Source organism: Phascolarctos cinereus, unplaced genomic scaffold, assembly GCF_003287225.1.
Source record: "Phascolarctos cinereus isolate Bilbo 61053 unplaced genomic scaffold, phaCin_HiC Scaffold_726;HRSCAF=1367, whole genome shotgun sequence".
NCBI lineage: Eukaryota > Metazoa > Chordata > Mammalia > Diprotodontia > Phascolarctidae > Phascolarctos > Phascolarctos cinereus.
Window position 1 is genome coordinate 371405519 of NW_027556098.1, and position 25744 is coordinate 371431262.

The window sequence follows — 25744 nt, forward strand, 5'->3', positions numbered from 1 at the left end:
CTAGGAGATGCTGGGATGAAGGGGGAGGAGGGTGTGGTTGTGGAGGATAATAATAATGAATTCATCTTTTTTTATTGATTTAGAGTTTGCAAAGTACTTTTAAAAAAAATGTTTTATTGATTTTTAAAAAAATACTATAGTCATTTCCTGATATGCCTCCCTTCTGCCATATTGAATCTTTTTTTATAACAAAGGAAAATGGTGAAGCAAAACCCACCAACAAAGCTATCAGGTCTGAAAGAACATGTACCATGCTGCCCCGTGGGTCCCCCGCCTGTCTGTAGATAAGGTCCCAGGGTCCTAGATTTGGAGCAGGCAGGACCCTTAGAATTCATCTAGTCCAACCCCTGCCATATTTTCAGTGGTCAGCATTGGACCTGGTAATTTTTTAGAGTCCCGTTGTGTCAGAGCCCTGGGCCTGAAGTCAGGAGAACTCATCTTCCTGAGTTGAAATCTGACCTCAGATACTTGCTAGTTCTGTGACCCTGCGCAAGTCACTTAACCCTGTCTGCCTCAGTTTCCTCATCTGTAAAATGAGCTGGAGAAGAAAGTGGCAAACCACTCTAGTATCTCTGCCAAGAAAACCCCAAATGGGGTCAGGAAGAGTGGAACCCAACTGAACAACAACAACACCAATTTTTGTTTCCAAAACACTTTCCTCAGGACCATACTGTAAGCTTTCTAGTGCAGATGGTATTAGCTTGGAAGGCCTCGCTGTTTTTTTTTTTTTAAGACAATTAGGGTTAAGTGACTTACCCAGGGTCACACAGCTAGTAAGTGTCAAGTGTTTGGTCTGAGGCTAGATTTGAACTCAGGTCCTCCTGACTTCAGGGCTGGTGCTCTATCCACTGTGCCACCTAGCTGCCCCTAGCTCACTGGATTTTGAATCCAAGGAGCTGGGTTTGAATCTCACTTCTCTACTTCATATGTGCTATCTGTGTGACCTTGGACGAGTTATTTCTCTCTCTTTGTTAAAATGGGGTTTGGACCAAACCTGGAGGTCTGTTTCATGACCCCTTTGGCAGAGGTAAAGCCTCGGGGCCTCTTCTCAGAATAACGGTTTTTAAATCCATAAAATAAGGTACATCAGATAACAAAGGAAACCAGTTATATTAAGATAATAGTAAAAAAACAAAACAAAACATCAAACCAGGTCCATGAACCTGAGGCTGAAAACCCCTGGATTAGATGGACTCTGGGCTCCCTTCTCATAACTAATGCCAGGAGAAGAAAAGGGACCTGACCATGGTCACAGGGCAGAGTTACCAAGGTTGCCCGACCCCCAAATTCAAGACCCTTGTGATGAAGAGCACCTTCCCAGGGGGTTCCCCCCACCCCACCCTCTTGGCTTAGGGCCCCACCCTCCCAGTTTCTCATGCCCTTCAGGCACAAGGAGATGAGTGAACCACGCTGATAGGGAGCTACTGTCAGGAAGAGACCTGGAAACGGCTAATGAGATAAGATAGAATGGTTCATAGAGTATCCCTTTGGCCTCGGATTCTGAGGCCCTTTAATAGCAGGAAGTCTGACTAATCCAGGAACCGTTTAGCTGGGCCATCCTTGAATTCACAGCAGCTGGTCTGTCTGCCCTTGCCTCTGGCATCTCATATCTCTCCAGCTATTTCCTGGTTACAAAGCTCTTTCCTTACAGCCTTGGGAGGGAGGTACTAGGACTATTATCCCCATTATGCAGAGGGACAAACCAAGGCACAGAGTGGTAAGGTAACTTGGCCAAGATCACACAGTTAACAAAACTGGAAGGCAGGCCTCCTGATTCCGAGGCCACTTTCTCCGTTGAGGGGGGCTGCCTCCTTGCCTCCCTCCCTTTCTGCCTACATGCCTCATTAAACACCTTCGCCTGCCTCTCTGGAGGGGATCTGAATGTCTCTAGAGCTGATTGGTCCAAGGGAGGAATAAAGGTCTGGAGGCATGTCCCTCCCCATTGCTGTCTCCTCCTCCTCGTAGAAAAGTTTGCAATCCCTGTCTAAGGCTGGGACTTTTCTACACGATGGCCTTTCTACCCACTAGCTCTGGCATCTGAATTCAAATCCCTCCTCTAATTGGACCCATATGACTTGGAGCAACTCAGTTGACCTTGCTGGTCCTCAATTTGCCCATCTATTAAATGGGCAGAAGGGTTGAACTAGACAGCGCTTAAGATCTCTTCCAGCTCTAGGTTCTATGATCCTATGATCCCGGTTCTTCCATCTGCTTCCAGCAGACCCTGGGCCTTCCCACAAATGTTTTGGAATCATTAAACCTCAGGAGGGACCTTGAAGATTTTCTAGTTCAAGCTGTTGGATCAGATTGATTATGCAACACGGCTGTGCGTGATCCCCTGTGCAACATACCCAACCTTTGCTCATCCAGCTTTCCCTTGCATACCTCCAGTGATGGGGAACTCTCCACTTACCCAAGTTGGCCCGCATCCAGCTCAAACCTTTTTTGGGCAGGTCTGCCCCTCTTCAGGGCTGCAGTGGAAGTCATGGGGTTCCCCAGTCAACTCTGGAGATGGTTGCAATAGGTTTCTCTACCTCTGTACTTCGGAATCATCATCCTGCTGTCCATCCCATTTGTAAGAGAAAGAAAGGAAAAGCTGGGGATGGAGAGTAGGAAGAAGGTAGCAGCGTTTGCTTCCCTGTTGCTGCTGCTGCAGAGTGATGTGTACATTATTCTCATTCTCCATTAATATTTATGGAGGCCCTGACAAGGGGTGGACTGAGGGCTGAGAGCTTGGTGTGTGTGGTCCATCAGGGAAAGCCTCCTGTGTTAAGCTGAGTGCTGCGGGCTGCCCTTCCCTGCCCAGCTCTGTTTAAAGTGACTACTGGCATTGGGCCAGGACCCACCACAGCAGAGAGCTCCTGTGGGCCCGGGAGGCAAGGCATCTGGGGCTTTGCTAACTCTCAGCTGCTGGGTTGGCCATGTGCCCCCCACTGGCAGGCCACTTAGAGGGTCTTCAAGAGCTCAGTCTTTCCCCCTGGCTCCCCTACAAATGGGGAAAGTCCTCACCTCCCTCAGGCTGCACACCCCACCTCACCCCTGTTCCCTTTTCCTGCTGAGATGCCCCACCCTTCTAGCTGGGCCTTTTCCTGGCTTGCCAATCAGTCCTTCACACTAGAGCTCAGGCACCCTCCCCTGATTCCCTCTCTCCCCTGTTAGGCCTGACCTCCCTCTCATGATCTCAGAGAAGCTTGTGTTCCTCTTTTGTACATGTGTTTCCTGTGACAAAAATAAGTTTTTGTTGATGTCCCCCCTTTTTTTTTTGGGCATCACTGAAATTTCCTTTTGGATCCCTTCTCGTCTTCCCAGAAAGAAATAGTATTTCTTTCAAAGACAAAAAAAAAGAAGAAAAAAGGAAAAAAAGAGGAAAAATCAACATAACTGATCAATACATTGAAAAAAAATCTGAAAATGTGTGTGACGTATAACACTAAGGGACCTCCCACCTCTACCGATCCATCTTTGGGTCCATGCTTTTTCTCCACAATGTTACCACATTCACTCTGTTTTTTGGTGGCTTGTATTCTAATCTTTATTGCATTTGACAAATGCACTTATTGAGTTTTATTGCTTTTAAAGTTTGAGTTTATTCTGTTTGATCTGTGTGAGAGGTGGGCATAGGAGATGGAGAGTGTCCCTTGGACCCAGGAAGACCTAGGTTTGAGACCTGCCTCTGATGCACATGGACAGAGGAGGAGGGAAGACAAGAGACTGTGGGAACATACATATTCTTTAGTATCTCTGTCTTTCTTGCTGGTGAGAGGCTTCTGGGAAAGGAAAGGGCTGCTAAGCCACATGGCTGACTCTGGACAACTCTCTGAGAATACATGTTAGAAAGAAGGTTGCCTACCTGCATTGGAAGAGAGAATTTCCTCATCTGGGACTTCCCTAGATCAGTGAAATCACAGGTCCAGACCTTATCCCTCTTCCCCATGACTTGTCTCTCGTTGTAAACTGAAAATTGCCAACATTGTAGATCGTCAGTTGCAAACACAGTAAATTGTAAGCTGTATAATACTGCGTCTACTACTGTAAATACTGTGACAGCAGAGACCTTTTATGTTTTTCTCTCCCTCACAATGCCCTGAGCTGCCCTCAGCACACAATAGATATCTATCATGTGTATGTTGAATGAATGAATGACCTAATCTGGGCCTCACTTTTCTCCTCTATAAGACATGGAGAATAGTCCCTCCTGAGGGAAGTCCCTGAGTATCCTCCTACCTATCATAGGACAACTTTCCCAAAGGGCTTCTGCCCAGCCGTTGCTATGGCTGAACATCTCATCAGTCAGCAATCCCTGTACCCCAGAAGGAGAAATCCAGGCTCTTCATAGCCTCAACAGGGCACTACCCCTAAAATAAGAAGTGTGTGCATTTATATAAGGTCTTTAAAGCAGTTTACAGACGTTACCTCATTCACACCTTGCACTAACCCTGTGAGGAAGGTATTCTAGATGTTATGGTCCCCATTTTACAAATTAGGAAGGTAATGTTTGGAGAGCTTGTGACTTGCCCATGCTCATGCAGCTGAGAAGTGTTGGAAACAGGATTTGAACTCAGGTTTTTCCCAGCTCCAGATCTGGGACCCTGACCACTAAGGAACACTACCCTCCCCTTCTAGGGATGGTAGGAGGTGAGACAGGAAAGGAATTTGGAAATAAAAGTGCCATAGAAACACAGGATAAAATTTCTCTCATAAATCCTGCTGAGGAGGTTGGTTCTCAGAAATTTACTGGGTTGTCTGACAGCTTGGGTCTTTTTTTCTGAAGAATTAATAACAATAGCTAGTATTTATATTGCACTTTAAGATTTGCAAAGTACTTTACAATAGTATCTCATTTAACCCTCATGACCACCCTGGGAGGTAGGTGCTGTTATTAATCCCATTTTATAGATGGGGAAACTAAGGCAGACCAAGGTTTATTGACTTGCCAGGGTCACATAGCTAGTAAGTGACAGAGGCCAGATTTGAACTCAGGACTTCCTGTGTCTCGGGTCAGTGCTCTATTCACTAAACCACCTAGCTACCTTATATGTAAGAGCACTTTAATAGATCCCTGCTTTCTTGAATGCAGGTATACCCTCCGCTGATGCAGATTGCAGCCCTTCCATTTAGTAGTAGCTGTGGCCAAAAATATCATTGCCTGGTGGCCAGTACTCTGGTGCTGTACTTGGCTGAGATGGTCCTTGGACGACTCAGTTGCTAGGCCTGTGAGCAAAGCCTTTTCAACTTGGCAGAATTGTAAAGGGATGTTTAGAGAGGAGATTGTTATTATAACCCTGAATCCTGGCTTCTATGCTTGGTTACCCAAAGGATAAACAATACTGTTCCTTCAAGGAAGAGGCAATGGAGGCAGCCTAGTACAATGGAAGGAAGGAAGGAAATAATCATTCATTAAGCTCCTATTGTGTGCCGGGTGCTTTATAACTATTAACTTAGCTGATCTCACAATAACCGTGGGAAGTAGGTGCTATTATTATTTCCATTTTATGGTTGAGGAAACTGAGGCAGACAGAGGTTAAGTGACTTGCCCAGGGTCACATAACTAGTAGTCAGTCAATAAGAAACATTTATTAAGCACCTGCAGTGTGCCAGGCACTATGCTAAGTACTGGGGATACAAAGAAAGACAGTCCCTGCCCTTGAGGAGCTTACAGTCTAATGAGGAAGGGAGCTGAAAAGTCGGGGAGAGGGAAGGAGAGATACTTGGATGGTAGCATAAGGATGTAAATGCTGAGATGGTTGCCCTGGGCAACCTCCTTAGATGGAAGACCTGGGAGGAGCTCTCCATGGTCCATCATCAGCCTGCTCCAGGCTGCCCCAGGGGCAGAGCGTGCAGAGAGGAGTGAGTTTCAGGACTGATGGGATCTTGTTGCATGATGATGAGATTCTCATCAAGTCCAGGAGTTCTGTAAGGTCTAAGGTTGGATTTGAACTCAGGTCTTCCTGATTCCAAGGCTAGTATTCTATTCCCTATACCACCTAGAATGCGTAATTTGAAGTAGGAGGACCTGGGGTTCAATCCTGGTAACCTCAGATGACACAGACAACCTGGTACAGTGGAAAGAAGGCTGGTTCAGGAGTTAGAGGGTCTGGATTCAAATCCTGACTTACTACCTTTGTAAGCTTAGGCAAGTGACTCTACCTCTCTGAACCTCAGTTTCCTTGACTGTAATATGGGGAGTTAGATTACATAACCTCCAAGGTCCTCTCCAGCTAGAGCTATGATCTTTGCGGGGGGGGGCATTTCTCTATGCCCCATCCTTGGATTCTTCAAGGAGTTTATTAATTTCCAGAACAGCTAAATCCCAGCGTATCTGAGTTTCTTTTTTTTTTTTTTAAATTAATTTATTTTGAATTATCAACAATTACTTCCATAGGCTTTTGAGTTTTAAATTTTTTTCTCTCCCTCCCTCCCCACCTCCCTCCCCAAGACAGCATGAAATCTGATATAGGCTATACATATACATTCACATTAAACATATTCTCACATTAGTCATGTTGTAAGTAAGAATTAGAACCAATAGGAGGAACCACCAGAAAGAGGAAACAAAACACATCAGAAGGAAAAAAATAGCAAATAGTATGCTTGGATCTGCATTCAAACTCCATAGTTCTTTCTTCATATGTGGATAGCATTTTCCATCATGAGGCCTTTGGAGATGTCTTAGATCCTTGTATTGCTGAGGAGGGTTAAGTCTATCAAAGTTAGTCATCACACAACGTGGCTGTTATTGTGTACAATGTTCTCCTGGTTCTGCTCATTTCACTCAGCATCAGGCCATACAGGTCTTTCCAGGTTTTTCTGAAGTCTGCCTGTTCATCATTGCTTATAGCACAACATTATTCCATTATATTCATATACCACAACTTGTTCAGCCGTTCCCCAATTGATGGGCATCCTCTCAATTTCCAATTCTTTGCCACCACAAAAAGAGCTGCTATAAATACTGAGTTTCTTGTCTTCCCCTTGTCCTCCACTACCATTTTTTGTCTTTTCTCATCTGAAAAGTCTCTTCTGGCTCAGCTCAGCTCTCTCCTTCTGAGATGTAGTGGCCAGTAAGGAGCGCAGGACTCCAAGGGGAGCAAAACGAGAGGTCAGAGGGATCCTTTGTAGTGCTGGAGGAGAGATGGGGCATGCTTGTTGAATCGGAAGATGACATGAGGCAGGGGAATGTACCAGCATATTGGATGACAGCCAGAACCCAGGCAGGGGAATCCTGATCAGACTACAACAAATGGGTCAAATTTAATAAGATTAACTTTAATAGGGATAAATGTCAGTCTGCATTGGAGTTTAGAAAAGTCAAGCGCACATGCATAGGTTGGGAGAGGCCAGACAGATCTATAAGGAAAAGGTCTGGAGCAGGGGTGGGTACAGCCTTTGACTGAATCCAAACTTCACTGAACAAATCCCCTTCATAAAAGGATTTGTTCTGTAAAACTTGGACTCTCAGAAGGCCGAGCCCAGGGACCTAGAAGGCCACATGTGGCCTTGAGGCTGCAGCTTCCCCTGGGTGGACTGTGAGCTCAGGAGCCAGTGAAAGACAGAAATGACGGTGGGAGATGGACATGAAAATGACTAGTATGATCTCAGATGACTGAAAACCACAGTCACTGGGACAGCAGGGAATGAACAGCCCTGCCCTGCCCTGCTCGGCCCACATCTGCAGTTTTATGTTGTGTTCCAGGCACCCATTTTAGGAAGGAAATCGACTAACTGGAGAGGGTTCAGAGTTCTTAACTTGGGTTTAAATCCTCCCTTTAATGCTAATGACCTGTGTGACTTGGGTCTTTGCAGCTCACTTGTCTCATCTGTAACAAGGGGGCTTGTGTTTGACTGCCTCTGAGGTCTCTTCTAGTCCTATAACCATGATCCCATGATGATAATAACAAATAGCTTGCATTTATTTAGCCCTTTAAGGTTTTCGAGATATTTCACGTGTATTATTTCATTTGAGCCTCACAAAAATCCTGGGAGGCAGGTGCTATTAATTATCTCCATTTTACAGTTGGGGACACTGAGGCAGACTGAGATTGAGTGACTTGCCCAGGGTCCTACATGTAGGCAATGTCTAAAGCAGGATTCCAACTCTGGTGCTTCCTGACTCTAGAGGAGCCTTCTAGAATTAGAATTGGTCATTTTTTTTAACCTGAGTTCATGTGCCTTTTGGGGTCATTTTAATTTGCATTATTGTAATCATTGTAAATACTGTTCTTCTAGTTGTGCTTTCTTCTCTCTGTGTTACTTTAAATAAGTTTTCTCATAGTTCTCTGAATCCTGCAAATGGCCTGGAGTCAGGAAGACACAAATATATTATTTTTATTGTCCCCAAAAAGTACTGGTGTGAATATTTTGGCCACCCCTGCTCCTTTATGTATTTGACCTCTCTGGGATACATGCCTAGAAGTGAGATTGGAGGGCCAAAAGGTAAGACCAATTTCCTAACTTCTCACTTGTAAATTAATTTCCAGAACAGCTAGACAAACTCTCAGCTCTACTCCCAGTGTATCTGAGTGTCTTGTCTTCCCAATGTCCCTCCACTACCATTTTTGTATTTTCTGATCTGAAAAGTCAGATAACCTATGCAGAGTGCTTTCCAAACCCTAACATGCTCAGAAAGGTTAGCCAAGATCATCCTCATCCTTAGTCTCTTCTGCCTCAGCTCAGCTCTTTCCTTCCTAGATGTAGTAGCAAGGCAGCTAGGTGGCACAGTGGATAGAGCACTGGGTCCTGAAGTCAGGAGGACCTGAGTTCAAATCCGGCCTCAGACCAAACACTTGACACTTACTAGCTGTGTGACCCTGGGCAAGTCACTTAACCCCAATTGCCTAAAAAAAAAAAAAACCACAAAAACCTAGATGTAGTGGCCAGTAAGGAGCATAGGACTCCAGGGGGAGCAAAACAAGAGGTCAGAGGGATCCTTTGTAGTCCTGGATTTTAATGCAACCTAATAAAGAATTCACTTTTTTAGCTGCTATATCACACCGTAGACTCATATTCAACTTACTGGCCCATAAAACTTTCTGGTCTTGTCCAGATTAACAAAGGCACATGCCTCTTCCATTGTGATTTGAAAAATGCCAAATGGACTTTTGAAAAATCCAAGATTCTAAGTTAGATCTAGCTTGATGCATTTTACAGTTATTTTTAGTTCTGACATCCCCTGTGTTCTAAGGAACCTTCCAGCTCTGACATTCTGTACTCTGAAGATTTTCCCAGCTCTGATAGTCTGCGTTCTAAGGAGCCTCCCAACTCTGACATGTTATGTTATAAGGGTTCTCACAGTTCTGTCATGCTATGTTCTAAGGCCACTTCCAGCTCTAAAATGCTTTGCTTTAAGTTCCCTTCCAGCTTTGCCAGTCTGTGCCATGCGTAATATTGCCACATGGCAGGTTGAGTTTGTGGGTATGTACAGAAGTTAGGCAGCAAATGTCCATCACTTAGTACAGAGGTTGGTTGGGGGCATATGTGACAGGATGCGTGTGTGTACATGGCAGGGTGGGTGTGTGTGTGTGTGTGTGTGTGTGTGGTGTGTGTGTGTGCGCGCATACATGGTGGGGTAGTGTGTATGTGTATGCATGGCAGGGTGGTGTGCGTGCATGCATGGTGGTGTGGTGTGTGTGCATGTGCATGGTAGGGTGGTTTTTGTGTGTATATGGTACATGGCAGGGTGGTGTGTGTGTATGTATGCATGGTGGGGTAGTGTGTGTATGTATGTATGTGCATGGTGGGGTGGGGTATGTGTGTATGTGTGTGTATAGCGGGGTGGTGTGTGTGTGCGCGCATGGTGGGGTGGTTTTTGTGTGTATATGGTGCATGGCAGGGCGGTATATGTGTGTGTATATGTGCATGGTGGGGTAGTGTGTGCATGTATGTGTGTGCATGGTGGGGTGGGGTGTGTGTATGTGTGTGCATAACGGTGGGGTGTGTGTGTGTGCATAGTGGGGTAGTGTGTGTATGTATGTCTGTGCATGGCGGGATGGGGTGTGTGTGTATGTGTGTGCATAGTGGGGTGGTGTGTGTGTGTGTGTGTGCATAGTGGGGTGGTTTTTGTATGGCAGGGTGGTGTGTGTGTATGTGTGCATGGTGGGGTAGTTTTTGTGTGTATAAGGTACGTGGCAGGGTGGTATGTGTGTATGTATGTGTGCATGGTGGGGTAGTTTTTGTGTGTATAAGGTACGTGGCAGGGTGGGGTGTGTGTGTGTGTGTGTGTGTGTGTGTGTGTGTGTGTGTGCTTGTGTGCATCTTGTATAGGATTGCAGGGCAGGAAGGAGCTCTAGAACAGAGGCTAGTAGGACATATTGGATTGTATTCACACTTAGAAGAAAGAGCAGCCAGGGCCAGTTGCCAGGGAGGATCAGGTTGCTAGTTTTTTACTAGAAGATGAAACATAAGAAAGTGACTTTTAGAGAAGGGAGAATTTGCAAAATTGCCAACTTCTTCAAAACAAGATGTGTACCACACCCTTGCCTCTGCCTCCTCTTCCTTCCCCAGTGCTTTCCCAGGGACCGAGTCACCACTGATTCATGCTTCCCTCTTCACCCCCTTCCAGTTTCCTTGCCTAGTTCCTCCAAGGAGGGAAGTCAGTGCCCTTTGTGGGAGTCCCCCTCTGAAGAGTTAGTTCTATCAGAGGTAAAAAAGGAGACAAACTCGAGGTTATGGCAAGAGCCCGGTCCTGAGTCAGCAGATCGGAGTTCTTGCCCCATTTCTTTTACTATCTATGTGACTGGGGACAAGTAACCTCATCTTTCTGGGCCTTAGTTTCTTGCTAGGAAATGTCATTTCCCCATTGTATTTTTCTTCTTGCTCCTCAACCCAAAGTTAGGACTTCTTGTGTACCTTTGAGGCTGGTTGATGCCTGGGAATGAAACAAAAAGATGTTTTCCTGATACATAGGCATCTTAACTACCCATTGTCCCAAATGGTGGGCTTGCCTACCTGACTGCTCCTATCTTTTCTTTTCTTTCTCATAATGGGAAGGCAGAGTGAATGAGGAGGGGAAAGAGATTAGAGAGGTTAAAGGAGAGGAGTGAGAGAAGAAAATTTTTGTCTCACCCAGGAAATGGGATCAGAGAGAGCAGTAGGAGAAGATGTTGCCCTGGCCACATCCATTTCCTGGGTGTGGATCTCTCTGTGATGTGTGATGTGTATGCTCACTCTTCCCACTGATCCCGAGTACGTTTGTGGAATAGTGTGTCCCGGGGATTCCTCATTCAGTGAATGCCTTTGCTTTGAGATGATTGTGTCAACTGACTGACTATTGAAGATAAGCTCATTGGTGGGGGTTCAGGAGTCCCTTAAAGCTGTGTTGCCATTCCCCTGTGGAATCTGGCTTCTGACCTTAGCATTCAGTTGAAACTGAACTCTCTCCCATGTCTCCACTGATCTCTCGACTGCCAAATCTTGATGGCCTTTTATCAGTCCTCATACTTTAGCCTTTTTTAGATGACTGATAAAAATCTAAATTTTTTTAGGTGACTGATAAAAAATGTATTGTGTTACGTTGTTAAAGAATTCCCCATTCAGTCATGTGGGTCTCTTTAGACAGCATTCACTCTTCTTTTTCTGAGAAATCATCTGTCCTTGTGACATCAACATTTCAGCATCATCTCCCCAGCATTTCTTTTTTTATTTAAGTTTAAAAAATTAAAAAAATTTTTTTTACAGATCTTTTTTTTTTCCAACCATTTTCCCTTGTGAATACATTTCCTTCACTTCCCTTACCCATTGAGTCTTCCCTGGCGTCAAAGATATGTATGTGGCTTTATGTGTGTATATATATATATGTATATGTAGCTATAAGTGCATATATGTATATATACATATATACAATGTTATATGTTATATATATAATGTATGAGATATATTGTATGTCTTATATGTAATAAATGTTATATATATATAACATTTATAATATAAATATAAGTATTTATATAATATAATATATATTTGATGTTGTTGAGTCATTTTTCAGTCATGTCAGACTCTTCATGACCCCATTTGGGGTTTTCTTAGCAAAGATACTGGACTGGTTTGCCATTTCCTTCTCCAGCTCATTTTACAGGTGAGGAATTGAGGCAAACAGGGTGAAGTGACTTACCCAGGGTCACACAGCTAGTAAGTGTCTGAGGCTGGATGTGAACTCAGGAAGATGAGTCTTCTTGAATCCATGCCCATTTTCTATCCATTGTGTCACTTAGCTGCCCGCATATATAATACACACGTATGCAGGTGTGTATATCTTTATCTATATACACATATTTAAAAGAATCCAGAATGTGAACTTTTAACTTCTTATACTATCCTTAATAAGAAATTATCTGTCATCTTTTAGGCCCAGAAAAGTGTTGGTCAGCTGCCTCTTTCCTGTTCAGAATGATGGATGAAGAGAACTCCCGGATAGATTCCGACTTCAGATACACTCTCTTCCCCGTTGTCTATGGTATCGTCTTTGTGCTGGGCGTCATCTCCAATGGTTATGTGCTGTGGGTGTTTATCAGCCTCAATCCCGCCAAGAAATTAAATGAGATCAAGATCTTCATGGTCAACCTGACGGTGGCTGACCTGCTCTTCTTGGTTACTCTGCCCTTGTGGATTGTCTATTATTTTAATCTTGGCAACTGGATCCTCCCCAAATTCCTCTGCAATGTGGCAGGCTGTCTCTTCTTCATCAATACGTATTGTTCTGTTGCCTTTCTTGGGGTCATTACTTACAACCGCTTCCAGGCTGTGACAGACCCCATCAAAGCGGCCCAATCCACCACACGCCGCCGGGGCATCATCCTTTCCTTGATCATCTGGGTGGTGATTGTGGGGTGTGCCTTATATTTCCTCTTCATGGATTCCACCAACGTTGTTTCCTTGAAGACCGATGGGGGAAATGTAACCCGCTGCTTTGAACATTATCAAGAGGGAAGTGTGCCCATCCTCATCATCCATGTTGTCATTGTCTTTTGCTTCTTCATCGTATTCCTTGTCATTCTGGTCTGCAATGTGATTATTATCCGGACCTTGTTGGCTCAGCCCCTCCAGCCCCAGAACAAGGCTAACGTTAAACACAAAGCCCTCTGGATGGTCTGCACCGTAATGGCTGTCTTCTTCATCTGCTTCGTGCCCCACCACATCGTCCAGTTGCCCTGGACCCTGGCGGAGCTGAAGATGGGTTTTAAGGAAAACCATCGCATCCATCAGTCCATCAATGATGTCCACCAGGTTACCCTCTGCCTCATGAGCATCAACTGTGTCTTGGACCCCATCATCTACTGCTTCCTCACCAAGAAATTCCGAAAACACCTCTCAGAGAGGTTACAGAGCATGAGAGGGAGTCGCAAATGCTCCCGGGTCACCACAGACACAGGTGTGGAAGTGGTCGTGCCCCTCAACAACTACCCCATCAATCCCACGAACAATTAGGCCGTGGCTCCCCTGACCCAGAGTCAAGAACCATTGCCCTGCAGGGGTTTTGCTGGGATCTAGAAAGGAAAGAGAAGGCCCTCCACCTGAGCCCAGAAAGTACCCTCTGCCTTATTTCTCTGGACATCTACAGGTCAAGTCTGAGCAGAGGTGAGATAACTTCTCCAAACCAGGCTGAGAAGATCCAAATCTTGCCTGAACAGGCTGCTCTGTCTTCCCTTAGAAAAATACGCCTGCTCTCAGGAAACCCTACTCTCCTCAGCTTCCAGGATCATGTTAGAGAATCGGCATGCACTAGTGTGGTGGTTCCCATTTAGTGGTTCACAAGCCCCTTGGGGGTTCAGTATGATGGTGCTGAATAGAGTGCCAGACCTGGAGTCAGGAAGACCTGAGTTTCTTACTGGCTGTGTGACCTTGGGCAAGTCACTTAACCCCTTCTGCCTCAGTTTCCTCATCTGTAAAATGAGCTGGAGAAGAAAATGGCAAGCCACTCCAATATTTTTGTGACCCAAATGGGGTCACAAAGAGTTGGACACGACTGAACAACAACAACAAAACCCAGTAAATTATCACAGGATATTATAATTATTACATAACATTACTGTGGGGGTTTGCAATACATTTTGTTGTGTGTTCATCTAGCAAAAAATTTGGAAACCACTGCTGTAGGGAAAATAACACTGGATTTGCTGCCACAGGACCAGGGTTCAAATCCCGGCTTTTCTATTTATGGTCTTCACAATTCTGGGCAAGTCAATTAACCTCTCTAGGCCTTAGTCTTCTCCTCTGGAAAATGAGGGACTTACACAAGATGATCTCTGGGGCTACTAAATCTGTGACTCTAAGACTCCCATTCTGTGAGACAATGCCAGAGTCAAGGCTGGACCCAGAACCCCAGCCGTCTGATTCCTCCCCCATTCAATGACTGTATTATTCCCTGTGAATCCTCAACATCTCAATGGAAGTATCCCATAATCCTCAGGGTGACAGCTCCCATAAAATATGGTTCTATGAAGGGCTAATTTGATTGGATGTATGGAGCCCACGGGACAAAAGGAGGGATTGAGAATCTTCCCCAGTGGAAATTTTTCCCTTAGTGATGGGGAAGATGATGAATTGACTGCTTTATGTTGCCCTCATTGGAGGCCTGAATCACATTTCTCACAGGGAGGGACTGTCACTCAACCTCCCCAGCTAACAAACTCTGATGAGGAAAAGAATTGGACCACGTGAACTCTATGGCCACAAAATCATAGATTTGGAGAGCTCTGTGTGTGTGAGTCTGTAAGCCCATAGAGCCTGGCACAGTGTCCTGGAGGTAGAAGGAGTCTACTCAGCAGTTGCTGAGAATTTATCAGGTGTATAGTGGCCAGAATAATAGACTTTGAATTCAGTTTCATCCATGTTCCAGTCTCATCTTTACCTTTTTGTGTGTGACTTTGGGCAAATCACTTAACCTTTGTCCCTTCTTCTGTAAACGCAGATAATAAGACCTGCCCTGTCTGCCTTACGGGGTTGGGTTGTTTTTTTATTATTTGTTTTTTGAGCATCAGACAGAAGTGAGACAACATCTATGAAAGCACTTTGTAAGTCATAAAGTCCGGTGGGAACACACTTCAATGCTTCTAGACTTCCAAAGATCTGTGAAGTTATCTGCCTGGGTATTCCTACCCCCTCAGTTTGCAGTCCCTTCCACACTTGTATAGACATGCTGTGGGCTCAAACGTTCAACATCCGGTGCCCAACACTACGGTAATGTGCCTTTCCAACCTTAGCCAGGCTACTTCTGACTTGACAGATGTATAATCAGTTCATGGAGAGTCTACACTCAAAGTCTTTCCAGTTTGATACAACCAGCCAATGTATGAAGAAACAGGTTTCACCTGCATGCCACAATAAGGCAACGGAGGAAGATAGTCATGTAAAGCAACAAAAGAGTGAACTGACCCCTCAGCCTACTCCTGACGTGAGTGACATTGACTCCTTCCCGGGTGCTGCAGTGGAGGCCTTTCCAGAATCCTTGTTTCAAGAGCAAGCATGGCAGGGAGGGTACAGATATGGCAACTGGAAACTAGAAATCCATCCTTCTCTTCCACTGAGATGGATTGACCCTTCAAAGCCCACACATAAAAGTCCAGTTCAAAACAAATGGACAGCTGCAGCCTCAGCTAGACCTTGAACAAAGTCTGTGGTGTGTGTGTGTGTGTGTGTGTGTGTGTGTGTGTGTGTGTGTGTGTGATACTTCTATATCAGGGGACAGCTTCTGAAGCCATTGCTCCAAAGCATGGCTTCCCATCTACCTCACTGCCTGGGCCACGTCCAGACACTGAACGCTGTGTGGTTTGGAGGATGGGGGAGTAGGGTGGGCATTGCACTCTTGAATTCAGTTGGCAGATGTATGCAGATAATAACCAAGTGAGATTTCCCCAAATGTAGGGAAAGAGCACTGAGTTTAGAGCCAGAGGACCTGGTCCTAGATGTAGGGCTGGATTTAGACCTTTGGAGAGGAAATGGATCCCCAGTGAGGGGAAATGACTTGCCCATGGTCACACAGGTACTGAGCAGTAGAGCTGGGATTCTAAACCAGGTCTTTTTTATTCTAAAACTGGGGCTTTTTCCACTTTGTCACATCTTTGTCACAACTCCAGTTCTGTCCGTATAACCTTGGGCAAATCTACGCCTCTGGGCCTCACTTGCCTTATCTATAAAAATGAAGGGGTTAGTTTAGATGATTCTTATGGGGCCTATCAGCCACAAAAAAACCTTGGTAACAGTTACATAAACTTTAGTGATTCGCTGGCCCTAGCGCTTAGTTTAGAGTAGTTTAGAGTATGGTCGTTGGTTTAGAGTAGATGGTCCTTGACATCCCTTTCAACTCTTAAATTCTGTGCTCTCCCTGCTTTATGAACCAGAGATGCAAAGGGAGCTTTTGGCAAGGATGTACTGGTAAATGTTTAACAACTGGCTCTTTGGAAGAAAAATGCATGCATGACACATTTTTAAGTGTAATGTTCATTATTAACATTTTCCCCATCACTTTAAGTTGAGAGAATCAACCAAACCATAAGTCAAACCCTGCTTTCTGACTTATAAATGCTCTCATAGAAAATTTAACAGTCTGCCAGCCAGCCCATTAGAGCTGGTTCCAGCATGGCCTCTGGGATAATAATCATAATCAATCAATCAGCAAGCATTTAAGAATGTCCCATGTGCCAGATACTGTGCTGCTCATTGAGGATATGGATACAAAGGACAGAACAATCCCTCTTCTGAAGGGCCTCGCAGTTTAAGCCCTGAGGAGGCTACATAGAGAGCACTGGACTTGAAGGCGGCCTGAGTTTGAATTCTGCCTCTGACATCTGCTAGCTGTGTGATCCTGGGAAAGATGCTCTGCCTCTCTGAGACTCTTTTCTAAAATAAGAACATTGGATTTGATGACATCTGGAAGGTTCTTTCCAGCTCTAAATCTATAATCCTATGCCGTGGAGTTGTGTGCTTAGGCAGGACAGAGCTGGTTGGGGACAAGAAGAGGAGGTCCCCTAAATGGTCAGCATCCAGCCTATGTCAGCAAACTCATGTGGAAAATGGGCTGCCTGCTGGAGTTCCAGAGGTTTGTGACCGTCCTCAGTACTGCTGCTACTTTGAACCCTGCTTCTTTGCCCTGTGTCGTGTAAGCATTGGATGTTAAATAAATATATTTTTGATAAGCAAAACAGGAATCACTTTTTCCTTATGGATACTTATCCATCCAAGAAGGGAGAGCTCAGCTGTGTGCTTAGGCTGGCCAGCTGGCACAGTCTGGAATTTTGGAGACTGACCGAAATGGTCAGGTCTAAAGTTGATGATGATTAAGGGGGGGTCCTCTCTAGGAAAGCACCTGAGCCCTTGTTCCCCAATTGATTAGCCCCTTCCCCATCCCTAGTTCTATAAGTGTATGTGTATGTGTTTAAGAATGTGGGTGTGGGGCTGGGATGGAATTGAACAGAACAGTTGTCTTTTTGGGGGTCAGAGGAATCCCCATTTTGCATTTGACCCTTCCAAAGTCACGAGGGATCCTTGGAATCCATAGAGGCCCATGGGGGTGTGTTATAGCCAAACTCTCAGCAAAGTACAACTGTCTACTGGGAAGAGAGTTGACTCCATCACCCAGAAGAGAAGAATGCCTTTTGTCCTTGGTCTGCTCAGGGACAAAAGTGGGACACGAGTCTCTCACTAGCCTTACAGGACATACCCACATTCAGGCCCTAACTTGCTTTCTCCTAGATTGTGGCTAGGCCTCCTAAATAGGTCTCTCTGACTCTCCAGCACTGTCCCTTCCAATTCTGCACATGGCCAACAGATTAATCATCTTATTGCCAAGGTCTGATCTTACCACTTTATTCCTCAAAAACCTTGTCTGTTGCTCCTTTTCCCTCATCCCCTATTTATATGGTCAAGACCAAAAGACTTAGTTTGGCATTCATGGTCCCCTACAACATGGTACCACCCTATATTTCTAGTCTTATCTCATAGGATTCTCCTTAACCTGTTCTATGCCCCAAAATGAATTATTCATTTGTCTTATGATTTCCTGTCTCTGCAATTTTGCTCATGTAACTGGAAGGCCTGATTCCATATCTCTGTCAGTTCACAGCTTAGTCAATTTTCAAGGCCTAGCCTGTCAGTGTTCATGGGGATGAGGCATGGCAGGGCACAGGGGCAAGGGAGTACTGTATGCCAGACACTGTGTTAAGTGCTGGGGAAATGAATCAAAGCAAAAAGAGATAGTTCCTGCCCTCAAGGAGCTTATATTCCAATGGAAGGTAGACAACACACCAAAGAATGTGGAAAAGGGCCCGTAGGAGGTGGGGGCCGGGAACTGAGTGGAAGTCCAGAAAAGTCAGAAGCATAGCCCCCATAGGAATGAAGGGTGGCCGGGCTGGGCCCCTCCCCAAGATGGTGGGAAGAGCTCACCAAAGAGAGAAAGGGGTTGTCGTGGTCTGGGGTGCTGGGAACCCTGAAATTCAAGGGTATAGGGCATGGGTCTGCCTCGAAAGAATTCGACCACTCAAGCCTTCCAGTCGAAGTAGCGAGTTTATTTGTGACACCAATATAAGCAGGCCAGATTTTAAGAATCTGAGCAATTTAATGGGGGCAAGATCAATACTTTTATGTAGAAAGACTGTGTGGGAAGATCTGGATGGGATCCAGGAGTGGCAAGTAGCCTGGGTTGGTCCAGAGGGAAAAGAGAAAGGGGCTTGGGTGGGATTAAGGAGTGTCAAGTAAGCTAATTAAATAGTCAAGGTGGACTGGGGTGGTGCAAGGGATGTGGGCTGCATGGGAAAGTCCAGGGCTTTTCCTTTTAGGGGTCCAGATCCCAAAGACATGGTCTTTTCCTTTTAGGGGTTCAGACCCCATACCCTTCAGGGTGGCTTGGTAGGGGGAAGATCTAGAGTGAGATAGCAACACGGGCACCATGGCAAAGTTGAGGAAAATCAGAAGCCAAAGGAGAGAGGCAGAAGAGCTTAGGCAGGAGAGCTAGCGAAGTGGCATTATAACAATTTATATTTCTATAGCTCTCTAGTTTTGGCAAATCATTTTATATATACTATCTCACTGGATCCTCACAACAACCCTGTGAGGTGGGTGCTATTATTATCTCCATTTTACAGATGAAAAAACTGAGGCAAACAGAGGTTAAATGACTTGCCCAAGGTCACATAGTTAAGTAAGTGTCTGAAGCCAGATTCAAATTCAGGTCTTCCTAACTGAAAGTTCATCATTCTATCTGCTATGCCAGGTTGCCTCATTATATAAACTTATCTATATTATAATAACAGTGGCTGACATTTATATAGCATATTACATGTTATATCATTTAATCCTCAGAACAACCTTGTAAGGGGTCTCGTATGCTACAAGACACTGTATTGGAATGGATAAAGTAGTGGAGTTAGAGGCAGGAAGACCTGGGTTCTAATCCCATCTCAGAATAGCAATTGTTTTCTGTTCATGGCCAGAAACTCTGAGGGTCTTCCCTTCCCAGACTGATATCTTTGGGATGGTAAATTGAGCCATTCCAGCTGTCAATCATTGAATGGGTGTGGTCTTGGACAAACTGAGACCTGGGAAAGACCTTCATTTAGAAAGGCCAAGGTCACCCTCTGCATCCTGGGCCATCGCCAGTTGTTTTGACCTTTGTCTTTCTGCTGGACTTTGATGACTCTGGAGGAGACAGTCAGGCTGATGATTTTGCCCAGCTGTGTCCCAATCATGTCCAATTCACATGCAAGTCAAGACATCCCTCTTGTGATGTCATTGATCCTCTTCTAGAATGAATCTTCTGGAGCCTCAGTTACCTCATCTGTAAAATGGGGATAACAATAATCATAGTAATTAGATCACAGAGTTGTTTTGAGATTCAAGGGAGAGAAGGCATGCAAATCATTTTAGAAATTTTAAAGTACTATGTAAATGTCAGTTTTCGTTATTATTCCTTCTCTCCTTTCTGGAATTGTTAGGTACTGTTGAGGGAAATAGCAACAGGAGTCACGAACTCCTCCCTCAGGTTTATGAGCATTAGACCAACATGACCAAGGCAAGAGCAGGGAAGCTTGTGCAACTGAATTATTCCTCGATGAGATAGCCTTTTCTTGCATAAATGTCATAGAAGAGAACACTGACAGAAGAACAGGTTAACCCTCATGCTTCCATTCCACCTCTTCCACACTTTTCCAAGACTGGACTAAGAGAGGTAGGTGGGTCCAAGAACCTTCCTACAAATCCCCTAGATGAGCAGGACCCAATTCCAGATTTGTCTGGGGGGAGATGCCACATGGTGTCAAAATCTAGAGAAAGTCCCAGAGAAGTGTAATCTACCAGCTTCTACACTTTCTTGTCATATGGAGGTGGAGGTGTGAATTTAAGGATCTTGCCCCCTGAAGCTTTTTTTCCTCACCCCGCCCCCCCCATACACAAGGTCTCTGGGACACCTCACACCTTTCCCAACAAGAAAAATGTGAATCAGCCTTATCTCATCCTGGGAGGCTTATGGGGGAAGCTAGGTGGCACAGCAGATAGAGTACCAGCCCTAGAGTTAGGAGGACCTGAGTTCAAATCCAGCCTTAGACACTTACTAGCTGTGTGACCCTGGTGAGTCACTTAACCCTGATTGCTTCCCCCCCCACAAAAAAAAGCACACTTAGCCCTGAGAGAAGGGAAATAGATCAATTGATCAACATTTATTAAGTACCTGCTATATACTTCAGCTATCAGTAATGCCTCAGCTCACATGTGTCACAGATACTTGTTTGGGATTTGGGGTCTAGCATTTGACCCTCCTCATCTCCAATGTGGAGAATCTGCTTTCTGCATTGTGGGGAGGAAGAGGGCTATAGTTTTGTGCTTCCTCTTTTATTGTCTGTCTCCAAGAGGAATATTGGGTTAGAATTATACCTATCTTCCACACCTTCTAGGGGTATCACAAGGGGTTCAGGATGAATGCCACTCTCCCCAACCATTCTCAAGGGAAAGGTAATAATTAGCTTACTATCACCAGCCTAGCTACCTCTCACTAAACACTGTTTACACAAAAGACTCTCACAAATAGTTATTAGCTGCTTCATAGAAGTAAGAAGTAAATAGAAATCTGGGACATTACAGTTATCTCTTCCAAATCGAGACTTACCTTATCTTAGTTTCAATATATCTCAGGTCAGCATAAGAAATTAAATGGGACTTTTTCGGGGAGTTTTGCAGAAGCCGCAGACAATACTTGAGGGCCAGCAGACAACACAGAAAAAGTTTAGAAACTCAGAAGTGCATAAAACATATGTATGGTATTGTATAACATCAACTCGAATTTTATAATAACGTACTGTGAACACCCCAAAAAAGAAAAAGAAAAAATTCAGACTTCTTCTCTGATATGAAGGGAGGGCCAAAAAATTTTACATGGATTTTCCAGATCATGGGAGTGCCGTGCCATGCCCCCAACCTCCGTGATGTGGAAGGGATAATTGTATATAGATTAGACTAGGCAAAATAATACATGGGAGTAGACAGACCTTTGGGCAGTGAGATAAAACTCATCTCCAAAGGAGAAAGAACAGTCTTACCAAGAGGGAATTTGTTCTTAGCAATCTCTCAGGTTGCAAGCACTAGAAATCAAGAGAAATGTTGGGGGCCAGATCCCTACTCGTCTGTGGCTCTTTGCATTTAAGTCTGTACTTTCTTCCCTCAACCCCTCAACCTCCTCTCTCAAAGGCCTCTTGTTGTCTTTCATTCTAGGACCCATGATATCAGGAGGTCCACGGCTTGACTTACAAGTGAATTGTATGTAAATGAGGAAGAGCTGTGCAAAGTCATCAGCCCCACCTCTCCTCCAGAGTCATCAGAGTTCAGTGCAAGACATAGGTCGGGACGACTGGCAATGGCCCAGGATGCAGTGGGAGACCTTAGCCTTTTTAAGCTGAAGTCTTTCCCAGGTCTGTTTGTCTGAGGCAAACCTTTTAGTAGTTAAAGGCTAGGTAAGAACTGAGGCAAAAAATGGCCTACTTTGCTTCTTCACAAAAGAATCAGTCAGGGAGGGAAGACTCTTAGAGTGTCTCTAATTATCTCCAGAGGTCGCTTCTCCATTGACAGAGCTATGTAGCCTCTTACAGCTCATGAGGAGATCTGCCTTTCTTTGAGCACAGTTTCAGAAAACTGTCCTAGACTTCACTAGAACTTGGGTTACACTTGAATTTTCCCTGCTAATTTTTTTTTCTATTCTCTTTGAATTCAATACTTTGCTATTTGGTTTATGATTCTTGCCCAATCTGTTGGTTGAGAATGCACTGGATGTGGCCATATAACCCAAGTAGCAGTGTGATTCTAGAGTTGAGTAGGATACTTATTATAGTCAGTAAAACAGAACAAAGTAAAAGAGAGCTCCTGACATGTTCGGTTGTTTCCGTTGTATCCAGTTGTGACGCCACTTGGAGTTTTCTTGGTAAAGATACTGCAGCGGCTTGCCATTTCCTTCTCCAGCTCATTTTACAAATAACAAAACTGAGGCAAATGAAATTAAGTGACTTTCCCAGGGGTCACACAGCTAGTAAGTGTCTAAGGCCAGATTTGAACTCAGGAAGATGAATCTTCCTGACTCCAGGCCTGGTTCTCTATGCGCTGTGCCACCCGGCTGCCCCAGCTCCTGACATAGGATTTGTGAAATTCCCCGAGACCAAGGGAAATAACTGAATTAAGTGGCGAATGATCAGACTGGTACAGTTGGAAGTAGATTTAAGAAAGTCAGATGGTGGGAAGGGGATGGTGCATCTCTCCTTTATTCAGCGGGGAGGGGGAGCATTCAGGGACAGCCTGTGGACTGAAAGCTCATACTGCCAGCAGATACACTAACTATGTGATCAAGTGTCTTGTGCTCCCCAGATCTTAGTTTTTTATCTGTAATATGAGGGGGTTGGGACTAGGTGGCTTCTGAAATTTCTCATTCCTTAGGAAGATGACTCAAATCTATATATTCATTCCTTATCTCTCTCTGGAGCTCCAGTCTCCCATCACCAAGTGCCCATTGGAAATCCAGTAGGCAGCCCAAACTTCACCTGTCACAAATGGAACTCATCATCTTCCTTCCCAAATCTACCTCTCTGCCTAACTTCCCTGTTGCTTTGGAGAACACATTCTAGTCACCCAGGTTCACAACCTTGTTGTCTGCCTTGACTCTTGACCTTCACTTACTCCTCTATTCATTCAGCTGCTTCCTAGCCCCCCTTACTCTGAGACTTTCATGGATTACTACTGGTGGATGGTGGTCATTGGAACTGACATGATGCTCTCTACCAGTCCCCAGCCTATTTTCTGCCCAGTTAGGGAAGCAATAGACTAGAGACACAGACATTTGAACTTCCTGCCCCTCTCCCCCCAGTCCCTGCAGATGAAAATGAGCAATCAATCTTTTATTATCTTGTGTGTTTAGTGGTCAGTTATAAACAAAAAAAAACCAGTCATGCATCTTGTCTAGTGTGATTAATGATAGCACTGGGCAGAGATGTGGGAAAAAGCCTTAAAGAGGCTCCTTAAAGAGACAAGTGATATTATTCCTGCTTTAGCATGAGTCGAAGCTATTGGGGGTGCAATTTGCAGGACTAAACACTGACCTATTTGGATTTCCCACAATCAAGAGAGATGTACAATCAAGAGAGATGTACGATCAGCAGATCCCTGGGCAAACACAAATTTCCCATTGACAGGAGTGTCTGTAAATAGATGCCATACTTTCTACAAATGTATATACATATATATATACACACATACAAATATAGCTGTATTATATGCCTATGTACACATGTCTTTACACATATATACATATGGGTGTGTATACATAAATACATGCATAAATGAATATAAAAATATGTACACAGACACACAAACACATATATGGTACAGTGGTTAGAATGCTGGGCTTGGAGTCAGGAAGACCTGAGTTTAAATTCAGCCTCAGACACTGTGTGTGACCCTGCGTGATCCTGGACAAGTCACTTCACCTTGTTTGCCTCAGTTTCCTCATCTATAAAATGAGCCGGAAAAGGAAATGGCAAACCACTCCAGTATCTTTGCCAAGAAAATCCCCAAAAAGGACAAAGAATTAGACATGACCGAAAAATGACTAAACAACAATGAAAGATTATTTTCCTTTTAGATTATTTCCAGTTTATCCTATGTGTTATTTGAATGTTTTTTCTCCCTCTAGACTGTGAGCCCTTTGGGAGCAAGGACTCTTTTATTTAGCATAGAGCTTGGCTTGTAGTATGCTTAGTTGTTCAGTCATTTTTTAGTCGTGTCTGACTCTTTGTGACCTCCCATTTGGAGTTTTCTTGGCAAAGACAATGGAGTAGTTTGTCATTTTCTTTTCCAGCTCATTTTACAGATGCAGAAACTGAGACAAATGGGGTTAAGTGACTTGCCCAGGGCCATGTAGCTAGTAAGTGTCTGAGGCCAGATTTGAACTCAGGAAGATGAGTCTTCCTGACTCCAAGCCAAGCACTCTATCCATTGCACCACCTAGCTATAGTAGGTCTTTAATGAATGTGGCATGTGGTAGGTCCTTAATAAATGCTTGTTGCCTTGACTCAACATACATATGTACATACATACATACATTTTATATACTATACACATTCACATTCAGATATTATATATGTAGATATAGTTAGATATAGATAGATAGTTCTAGGGTGTCTCAAAAGTCTCTAGTAAAGCTTAAAATTGCTTTAAGACTTTTGGAACACACACACGATAGACATATATATGCACACATATGCACACACCTACATAAACATATACACCTACATATATGCACACACCCCCCTACATATATACATGCACACTCCTACATATATGCACACACCTACATATACAGACACACAGCCTACATATGTGCGCACACACATACTCCTAGATATAATAGAGGAGAGCTTGGGCTGGGCGAGCTTTAAGGGGAATGACTGGTGATAAGTCAGGGGCCCCTTACTATCCCCAAAGGGCAATACTTGTCCTTATTTTCCTTGGTCCCAGTTATTGCTGTTCTACACTGGAACTACCCTCCCCCTACAAGAACTCTGTGGAGACAGCATCTGTTACAACTACATCTGCTCCCCTAAAAGGGACACTATGGTATGCTTGTACTCCCCACTATGTGTTGTTTCCCCCAGCACAATGGACATTTCTTTATAGCAGTGACTATTTTATCTTCAAAGGCAGCTAGGTGGCTCAGTGGATAAAGCACTGGGCCTCGGGTCTGGAAGATCTGAATTCAAATCTAGCCCCCAGACATTTACTAGCTGTGTGACCCTGGGCAAGTCACTTCACCTCTGTTTGTCTTAATTTTTTCAACAGGAAGATGGGAATAAAAACAGCACTTGCTCCCAGGGTTGCTGTGAGGATAAAATGAGGCAATATTGATAAAGTTCTTAGCACAGTGCCTGGCACATCATAGGCTGTATTTAAATGCTAGCTAGTTAGTATGCCCAGAACCTAGCAAAGTGCTTGATACACAGTAAGTACTTAATAAATGCTTGTTGAATTTAATTACCTTGGGAGGAGTAAAAAAAAAGGTAACTTTTAATTTTTCTTTCTTCCTTTTTTTTTTTTTTTGCTGGAGGCAATTAGGGTTAAGTGACTTGCCCAGGGTCACACAACTAGTAAATGTCTGAGGCTGGATTGGAACTCAAGTCCTCCTGACTCTAGGGCTGGTGCCAACTTTTAATTTTTTGTAGAAAACTTTAAATATAAAACATAGATCATATGCCCTCAGGAATATTTCTGAATGTTGCCTAGTTTTGAATCC

At 44.3% G+C, this 25744-nt stretch overlaps 1 protein-coding gene across 4 annotated transcripts in view; it reads left to right on the top strand.

Moving 5' to 3' along the window:
* PTAFR (platelet activating factor receptor) overlaps window positions 1-17132 on the top strand; it is a 30788-nt gene extending 13656 nt beyond the window's left edge. For all 4 annotated transcript variants that reach the window (XM_078145539.1, XM_020983300.2, XM_020983299.2 and 1 more), the window contains one exon: window positions 12341-17132. In XM_078145539.1, coding sequence (XP_078001665.1) covers window positions 12382-13419 — 1038 coding nt within the window. In that variant the 5' untranslated portion in view covers window positions 12341-12381 and the 3' untranslated portion in view covers window positions 13420-17132. The remainder of the gene's footprint in view (window positions 1-12340) is intronic.
* Window positions 17133-25744: the final 8612 nt, after the last annotated feature.